At 40.2% G+C, this 9,795-nt stretch overlaps 2 protein-coding genes across 5 annotated transcripts in view; one reads left to right on the top strand and one right to left on the bottom strand.

Annotated features, from left to right (window-relative positions):
- The window catches only part of LOC135113670 (ATP-dependent DNA helicase PIF1-like), a 10,637-nt gene extending 5,252 nt beyond the window's left edge, over window positions 1-5,385 (bottom strand). Inside the window, exons 1-5 of one of the 4 annotated variants that reach the window (XM_064029123.1) lie at window positions 5,091-5,385; window positions 2,329-2,512; window positions 1,689-1,992; window positions 419-532; window positions 177-291 (exon numbers count right to left, since the gene is read on the bottom strand). In XM_064029123.1, coding sequence (XP_063885193.1) covers window positions 177-291; window positions 419-532; window positions 1,689-1,992; window positions 2,329-2,468 — 673 coding nt within the window. In that variant the 5' untranslated portion in view covers window positions 2,469-2,512; window positions 5,091-5,385. Of the gene's footprint in view, window positions 1-176; window positions 292-418; window positions 533-1,688; window positions 1,993-2,328; window positions 2,513-3,851; window positions 3,999-4,079; window positions 4,169-4,481; window positions 4,631-5,090 lie in introns of those variants that run through there. The other 3 variants (XM_064029124.1, XM_064029126.1, XM_064029125.1) reach the window with 3 other exon arrangements.
- Window positions 5,386-5,727: 342 nt separating this feature from the next.
- Window positions 5,728-9,795, top strand: part of LOC135113669 (peroxisomal acyl-coenzyme A oxidase 3-like) — a 49,109-nt gene continuing 45,041 nt past the window's right edge. The window contains exon 1 of the mRNA XM_064029119.1: window positions 5,728-6,045. The gene's annotated coding sequence lies outside the window, so the exon portion shown is untranslated. The remainder of the gene's footprint in view (window positions 6,046-9,795) is intronic.

Below are 9,795 nucleotides of genomic sequence, written 5' to 3' on the forward strand. Positions count from 1 at the left end.
TTCCTACTGTTTCATCTTCTCTTGTGTTCTTATCTATCCAATCTTGTCTATTCCTCCTCTGTTTGGCTTCCTTTATACTCTTATCTATCGACACTCAATTATTCCTCCTCTGTCTCAGCTTCCCTTGTGTTCCTATCTATACACACTCAGGTATTCCCTCAGTCCCCAGCACCCACCAGTGAAGAAGACATTCTGGCCAGAGCTGACAGCCTGCACCACCCTCCTCTGTTCAGCTGTGAGCAGCGTGGGGTTGAAGAAACGAGACACTTTGCTCTTCCTGCCTAGTGAGTCCTGCAGGGAAAGGTGGTAGGGCAGTGAGCTGAGGTGTGGTGAAGATTAGGTCATGCAAGGTCAGGTTAAGACTCACTCACTAACTCACTCACTCACTCTCCCTCTCACACACACTCCTGTCACCTACCTGCATCTTTCGCTTGCTAGAGAGAGGAGAGGCACCTGGCTGCTGCTGCTGCTTTTGGCCATTTAGTTCCTTAAGAGGTAGCCGACCTTCCCTTTTCTTGGCTCCCTCATACTCCTGTGTTTGTGGGGGAGAGAGAGAGAGAGAGAGAAGGGAGTAGTGGTTAGGGATTCAAAAGGGAGAGAAAGTATGAGTGACCAGCATTTTAAAAGGGAGAAAGAAGGAATTCAAAAGGGAGATTAAGAACTTAAGAGAAGGGATTTAAAAGGGAGGAAAGTATATGAAAGGAACAAAGCAATTTAAAAGCAGGGTGGGTAATAAGAAGGGATTAAAGGTAAGAGAATTCAAAGGGAGAGCAAAGAGACTAAAGAGGGAGAGAGAAGGGATTTCAACTGGAGAGAGAGAGAGAGAGAGAGAGAGAGAGAGAGAGAGAGAGAGAGAGAGAGAGAGAGAGAGAGAGAGAGAGAGAGAGAGAGAGAGAGAGAGAGAGAGAGAGAGAGAGAGAGAGAGAGAGAATTAATGGTAAGTGACTTAAAACAGAGGGAAGGGATTAAAAAGGGAGAGAGAAGGAATTTCAAAGGAAGAGAAAGAGTGAGAGAGAGGACTCAGGCAATGGGAAACAAAACCAATACAAAGATAAGACCATTAAAAATAAGTCCCACAACAACCACAAGGCTGCCAAGAAAGACAATTTGTTTTAAGTAATGGGGAACTCCTACAAGAGACAACACAACTGATGAAAAGATAACAAGCCCACTGAAGACAAAAGAGTGGATTTTTTAATGTAAGGGGGACTCCAGCAAGACACAACACTAATGATGAAGAGAAAACAAGCCCACTGAAAGAAGCAAGTCTCATTACAAGCCCAAGCCATGTATCTTGTATCATTATTCCTTTATATTAAGAAATGTTCAAAGACTTAATACTTGCATGAAAACCTATACACAGATGTATCACTGTTAAGTAATAAATCTTTCACTTAATTCTGATTACCTATAAAAAATAAGAACTGGCACATACACAGTAACTCCTGGCAACACACACACACACACACACACACACACATTGAGAGTGAATAGGCTGACCAAGAGGCAACAAAAATTAGACAAAGAAAGGAGAGAAAAGCCAATCCCTACAAAAATCCTAAGCCTGGCAAGAAAGACTGGACTTTTTTAAGTAAGGGGGACTCAGGCAAGGGGCAACAAAACAGATACAAAGAAAAGAAGCCCTCTGAAGATGCCTGTCCCACAACAAACCCAAGTCCAACACATACCTTGAGAGTAAGAGGGCTGATCTCCTCAAAGGCAGCAGGGCGGTTGGACAAGAGTCGCTGGCGGGCGGTGAGAGCCTTGCCGCCCCCTTCAGAGCCTTCTGCTGCCACTGCCTTCTTGCCAGCCAGAACCTTCAGGAAGACAAGCAGCTGGTGGGGCGGTGCGTTGGACATCATGAGGTTGGTGTGGGCATCCTGCAGGCTGATGGTGGCCTTGCCCTCCTTTAGGAAACGAGTGTGCAGCCGGAACCTGTCCAGCGGCCATTGCAGGGAGTGCTTGGGCCCCTCCATGCGCAGGATCATGTCCCTGGGGAAGTGTGGGGTCAACACAGGCACACATACACACGCAAAAACACACAAACCGCATGCACAGGCCAGGACATAGTATTGGCTGGGAGGCTGCACTGATGTACCCTTTTAGTCCCCATGAGAAAGACTAACATTGTGTTTTGGATTTAGCCTAACTGGTAATGCCTTGTCCATTGATGCATACAGACAGCAGCAGAAGCAGCTTGATGAGTATTTATTGCAACAGAAGGTGAACACAGCACAATGTGCTTCATCTACATATTTCTCTTTTATTTAAATTAATGCATGTTTATTGCAACAGAAGGTGGACCAAACACAACACAACGTAACACACCTGAACCTGTTGCGGCCTAGGATGAGGCGGATGGTCCTGTGTGTGGAGGAGTGTGGCCGGCCCTGATGCATCCTCTCCACGGTCAGGGTGCACTGCAGGGGCGGCACACTCACCTGCGGCTCCTTCTTGGGTGTCTCCATCACACCTTTCTACCTCTGTCACCACCACAACACCACAGCACCACCTGCATAATAAAGATGGCACTCAGTTTACACAACTTTTTTTTATTTTTTTACATGATTTAGTTTAACATAACTTAAATCATAATATATTTCCAATTAGATATTATATTTTTCTTCATGATTTTTTTATACAATGCCTGCAGGCACCTATATATCATGTGAACCAAGTCACCTGCACAATGTAATACCATCACCATCAACACCAAATTCCCTGACTGCTTCTGCATTTCCTCCATCCAATGACTTCATTACTATTTCCTAACCTAGCTGACAAGCAAGGCTATGGGAGAGAGTATAAGAAGGAAAGGAAGAAGGGTATGGAGGTGGGAACATGAACAAAGGAATTTACATGAAGAACAAAAAAAAATAAGAAAGGTAAGGAAAGAGGGAAGGAAGGGAGCCTAACCTAACCTTACCTGACTTAACCTTGAGATATTTTTTAATATTTTCTCTCTTTTTGTCTACAGATAACTTGGGGTAAATTTTATCTCTTTTACCAGTCTCTCTATTCCACATGAAATTATTTTTTCTGGTAGTGTTCAGCCCATCTTTAATTAATCTGCTTGTTGTTTTCCTTGCAAAATCACTAACTTTTATCATTTACCCACCCACCCCTGATCCTTTGAGAAACTAATAATTTGCAGTAAGTACAAAAAGCAGATTAATACAAAACAGACTAAAATTTACATGAAAAATGTAGTCTGGTCCTCACAAATACATAACACAGTAGTAACACTAACTGGCAATGGTCCCCCCGAGAGGACTGGCTGACACTCACTGTGGCCACCATCCGGCTATCAGGCAGCAAACTAACCTAACCCAACCAAACTAATTTAATCTAACCTAACCAAACTACTCTAACCTAACAAAACTAACCTAACAAAACTACTTTAACTTAACCAAAGTAATCTAACCTAACCAAATTAATCTAATCTAACCAAACTAATTTAACCTAGCCAAACTACCTAACCTAACCTAACCAAACTAACATTTCTTCCTTAAAAAAAATAAATAAATAAATGAACAAAATAAAAAAATCTTTAAAAATTACTGTCAGCATTATCGATAATTTGTGGTGAGGTGTATATGGGGTTCAAATTATTTAGAATGAGAAGCTCTATCTGATGAGAAGGGGGAAAAAAGCCATGTTGAGACTGGTAAAAGAATACCAGACTTAGAGAACGTGGGATTTTTTTTTTTTTTTTACCGATGAGGAAGGGCGTAAAACCAAACACTATTATAGCTAATAACATTGCCACTTAATTCCTTAATAATTACACAAAACAACACTAAACAGAAACCCTTCGTATTGTACATAATCATCAATAACACTTAGTTCACCTCAAAGACACGAGGACACCACACGAAGCAAAAATTCTCGGCCGGACATTTAAAACCCAGGTGAGATTTAAAAATTTAAAACCCTTTGTTGGGTCGCTTGCCGCCAAAATTTTCCCCCGCTAACTTCCACCTTCTATTCTCTCAATTTAAGACGTGTTCTACGCCGTACATTCCCTTTCCATATGTTCCTCAGTGTCCATTAGTTCATACTACACACTGTATACTCACCAAGCATATGCACTTAAAGAATATAAACGCCAAAAATCCCCTCACTCTTGAATCTTCCCTCCGCAAACTTCCACCCTATAATCTCTCAATTTCAAACGTGTCCTAAGTGTTACTCTTATAAATATTTCATTTTCAGTACAAACCGAAGTAAAATATTGTACACTAGTACTCGTATGAGATATAAATGAAAGAAAAATAAATAAATAAGTCTGTACCAATTCATCTGTGCTGACACAAATTTTCAGGGTAAACACTAATGTTCCTTACTTACTACTGTATATATGTCTAGTAAAACTAGTTCCTTAACACTAATTTTATTCATGTATCACTAGTTAAAGGTGAGGAGGAGGGTTTTCTTCCAAAAGCATTGGCCTATCAACCAGTGTAGGCTCCGACACTCACGATGTTGATGTTTGCTCTGATGCAACCGATGTTTACGTTTACATTCGGCAAGGACCTTCGGCACGGTGGATAATTAAGGAAACTGTATGGATAACCGGCAGTAACACCCTACTACCAAATTGTTTATGCAAGTGGCGGGGAGTACTCACAGCGCTGCCAGTGGCGGGAAAGCAAAACATTCCACTCACACCGCTTGCCTGGCGCCAATTTCAAATATTCGTGATTTTTTTTTTTTATTATTTCATTTACTTATTTTCCCTTGGTTAAAAAAAAACTCCGGTTGCTTGAGAATTCCGGCTAGTTAAATACTGGATAGCCGGGGTTATACTGTATATGCATTTTCTTTGCCTGTCGCTACCGGAGTGGTCAGGTATAGGAGAGAAAAGGAACCATAATGTTACTGTATGTAAAGCGTATGTACCTCACGTCATTATTCCTCGGCATTTATAAGTGAAATGTTCAATAGTTTTCTATTTGCATGAAAACGTGTAATATGTGTATCAGTATTCAATGCTATATTAAAATTAGTTAAAACCGTGGATTGTTCAGTTATTCATTAAAAAGTTACGTTAAGTTACCTAAATTTATTCTAACACTTCCTGACCTTACCTTCCCTGTGGTGGTGATGGTGATACCTTCCTGCCTCCTCGTCACTATGGCTGGCTGTCTAGCACCTTCTCACAGCCAAACTTTTCTTTATTTTGCTTGTTTTCACCCACTGCTGCCTTCGGGTGTCCACTGCTAGAGCCCACGTCTTCCTCATTACCAACTAAAGAAGGTTTAACTCATGGGTAAGCCTTGGCAGCCACTGTGTAGGCGTAGTTACACACACACAGAAAAAAAAAAAAAAATTCTGTCAGACAGGGAGTTGAAACAGATGCACTAACACCACCCAAAGACGCGACACACTGACTAGTTAATTTGTCAGGCAGCAAATTCAGCGTTGCCAGATTGTTTTGGCTATATTATCGTACTGCACAGGTTGAAATTATTGTATTTATATATATATATATATATATATATATATATATATATATATATATATATATATATATATATATATATATATATATATATAGAGAGAGAGAGAGAGAGAGAGAGAGAGAGAGAGAGAGAGAGAGAGAGAGAGAGAGAGAGAGAGAGAGAGAGAGAGAGAGAGAGAGAGAGAGAGAGAGAGGTACAATAATTTCAACCTGTGCAGTGCGATAATATGGCCAAAACAATCTGGCAACGCTGAATTTGCTGCCTGACAAATTAACTAGTCAGTGTCTTTGGGTGGTGGTAACGCATTTGTTTTTAACTCCCAGCCTGACAAAATTTTTTTTTTTCTTTTTTGTGTGTGTAACCATGCCTACACAGCGGCTGCCAAGGCTTACCCATGAGTTAAACCTTCTTTAGTTGGTAATGAGGAAGGCGTGGGCTCTAGCAGTGGACACCCGAAGGCAGCAGTGGGTGAAAACAAGCAAAATAAAGAAAAGTTTCGCTGTGAGAAGGTGCTAGACAGCCAGCCATAGTGACGAGGAGGCAGGAAGGTACCACCACCACCATCACCACCACAGGGAAGGTAAGGTCAGGAAGTGTTAGAATAAATTTAGGTAACTTAACGTAACTTTTTAATGAATAACTGAACAATCCACGGTTTTAACTCATTTTAACGCATCTCACCTAACCTTCAGCACAATATATCCCTGTGTCAGCCTCGTCTCGTTGCTAAAAACCGTAAAATTTAACTTAATGAAAATGTAAACAATCTGGGTCCTCTCTATTTATCAGCCATTATCTGTGAGTGTTTTAAACCAATACTGTCGCAAAGTGGAGCCACATGACCAAGCTTTAATATCCGCTCGTTAGATATACCTGCCATTACTTAGTTTAAGTTTGGCAAGAGTTTAAATGAGTGAGAAGGGTTGGTCGTCCCCTCCACTGGCCCCTCACCGCCATCTTGGATAAGGCTCCCCAGCCCCCTCCGGTTCCAATATTATTTTTTTTTATTTCCTAAGTATTTTATTTCGGCTTGTAGCTAAGATTTTATGGTTTGTAAAAATATTTCGTTGCTTTTTAAGGTATTTGAGCGCGTGTGTTGCGTGAAAAGTGGTGATTTTGGCGTTGTTTTTGTGTAAATAAGAGGGCCGTTTTCGGCGTATTTTTTTACGGTCCCAAAACTAAATTTTTTATTTCAGCCTGTACTAGGTTCTTACTGGTTTTAAAAAATAGTTGGTGTTTTTTTAAGTGTGTTGCCGTCCCGCTCAGTGAAATACGTCTACCGTGCACTTGTTTTTATTCGTGTTCAACTTCCAATAATATTGATTTTTTTTTCGGTAGATTTTTTATTTGTGCTTGTAGCTCACTTTAAATGGTTTTAGAAAATAGTTCAGATTTTTTAAAGTGTTTTCCGTTATGTTTAAGCCAGAATGGGAGGACATTTGAACGATTTTAAATGGGGTGAAGATTCCAATAGTTTCTAGATACTTCTTTTTAAATATCTTTAATACTACTGCGTTTTGAAATGTGTTGTTATTTGTGGCAGTAGTTAAAATGTGTGGCAAGTCTGAATTTATAAAGCATTCCTGTCTAGCTGCGTTTTTTAGAGGGGTCATTTTCAAAATGAAATACGTACGTACGTAAATAACGGTCCCTGTGACGTCATCAACCCCCCAGCCGTGACATCACAAGCCCCCCCCAGGCCGTGACTTTATCAGAGTGGTACCTTCCCTAACTCCCTTCCAGTCCCTCCCAGTAAATATTCAGTGGTTTTCTTTTGCAAGGTATTTCAAGGTGTGTGTGTGTGTGTGTGTGTGTGTGTGTGTTGCCTTATTTTTCGTTGTACAGATGGTGATGCAGTGTGTGTTGCTTTGTCTTTCGTTGTACAGATTGTTATGCAGTGTGTGTGTGTGTGTGTGTTGCCTTGTCTTACGTTGTACAGATGCTTATGCAGTGTGTGTGTGTGTGTGTGTGTGTGTGTGTGTGTGTGTGTGTGTGTGTGTTGCCTTGTCTTACGTTGTACAGATCCTTATGCAGTGTGTGTGTGTGTGTGTGTGTGTGTGTGTGTGTGTTGCCTTATCTTTCCTTGTACAGATGCTTATGCAGTGTGTGTGTGTGTGTGTGTGTGTGTGTGTGTGTTGCCTTGTCTTTCGTTGTACATATGCTTATGCAGTGTGTGTGTGTGTGTGTGTGTGTGTGTTGCCTTGTCTTTCGTCGTACATATGCTTATGCAGTACATTTTCAGTTTGTTATCTTCCTAAATAATAAATCGTTTATTATTATTATTATTATTATTATTATTATTATTATTATTATTATTATTATTATTATTACACACACACCTGTAGTTCAAGAGATTAGGTTAAGTTTGCTTAAACACACACACACACACACACACACACACACACACACACACACACACACACACACACAGATTACCTAGAGAGAGAAAAAAAATGCGAATAAGAAAAAATGCTTACACTTACATTGCGCACAAACACACACACACACACACACAGACACACGCGTACATTTTCAGTTTGTTAACTGCCTAAATAATAAACCGTTTATTATTATTATTATTATTATTATTATTATTATTATTATTATTATTATTATTATTAAAAACCATGGCAATTCCCAGACTAGAACTAGCAGCAGCAGTGGTGTCAGTTAGAATCCATAAACTCTTGAAGGGAGAACTGCCTTTCCTTGACCCTATGATGATGGGTGTGATCAGTAAAACAGATCTCCTGAGAGCCAATTGATGCCCAGCCAGTGCGGCTACACATAATTATGACCATACTCACCTGTTATTTGTCACACAGTCTGTAATAATGTGTGGTACAACAACAGTGACAACCACTTGGACTAATATTGCTGTGTGAAGTTATAAGCTAATTTTGATTAAAAGGGGTTAAATTTGGTTACAATGTTATGTTTGGTTACATTAGGTTATTAAGCTGTATTTCACTGACTTTTGCTCCCAGGATCCTAATGTTACTCTCACAGTCATGAATTATAGGTCAAGCTAGCTGAATTTCCTTGACTGGTGGTTGGTTTGATAATTTTGCAGTCATGGATTAATTTTAGTAAGGGACAGGAGGGTGGAAGGAGAGTGGTTGAGGATTGGGTTGATAATTCCGTTTATTAATAGGGACAAGAGCGCCAAAGGAGAGGAAGAAAGTGATTGGAGGTTAATAATCCTGCTTGGTAATTCTGCTGATTGGTATTAATTTTAGTGAAGGACAAGTGTGTCAGAGGAAAGTAAGTGGAGATTAGCGTAATAATTCTCCTTGGTGGTATCATTCTGAGGGTGGGAGGAAAGTAATAGGGAGTTAGTTTAATTCTGGTGATAAAGTTACTCAATATATTATGGAAGTGTTAATTACAAATAGTCAAAATGAAGGCATGTTTTGTGAGTTGTGTGTGTAGACACTTATAAAGATCTCATGCATTAGCTGTGGTGTTGTTGTTTCATATCACAGTGACAGTCTTAGCTAACATTCTTCACCACTCCAGGAGACGGCCATGTGTATTACCTAGTGATTGTGTTAAGAGGCATGCTGGAGTGTGCACAGTCAGGAGTGTTTGGGGAATAAGAATAGGAAACAGGGATGTTTAGGAATGAGTGTTTGAGAGCTGGGTGTATGAGAAAGTTGGTGTGTTTGAGGGAGTGAGTGTACAAGGAAAGAATGTTTTGAGGGTCTGAGTGTGCAAGAGGCAGGAGTGTTTGGAGAATGAGAATACAGAAAGACAGGAGTGATTTAGGAATGAGTATATATGGAAAGAATGTTTAGAGGGGTGTATTTGGGGGGAATGAGTGTACAAGGAAGGAATGTTTTGAGGGACTGAGTGTGCAAGAGGCAGGAGTGTTTGGAGAATGAGAATACAGAAAGACAGGAGTGATTGGGAATGAGTATACAAGGAAGCAAGAGTGTTTGAGGGAATGAAATATTCAAGATGAGAGGAGCCAGGAATGAGGAAGCCCACCTGGCAAGATCAGAAGAGCAGTCAGTCACAGGCAGGAGGAAATATACAAGTCAGCAGTGAATTCTCAGAGTTCACCAGTAAAAGGAATGAAAGATTGTGGTTTTGTAATGGTGAAGTTTATCTTAAACCAGTAAGAAAGAGGTATTAACTCATTCATAACTGCACACAATTTTTAGCAACAGCTCTTGCACTAGTGAGGTGGACAGAATAGTGATGGAAGGAGGAAAACTTAGAAGCAGATAGTTTCAGAGTTCAAAAGAAAAAAGGGAATAAAAGAGTAAAGGTACTGGTTAACTCTTGCATCAGTGAGGTGAACAGAATAATGGTGAAAGGAGGAAAA

Source organism: Scylla paramamosain, chromosome 26, assembly GCF_035594125.1.
Source record: "Scylla paramamosain isolate STU-SP2022 chromosome 26, ASM3559412v1, whole genome shotgun sequence".
Taxonomy (NCBI): Eukaryota; Metazoa; Arthropoda; class Malacostraca; order Decapoda; family Portunidae; genus Scylla; species Scylla paramamosain.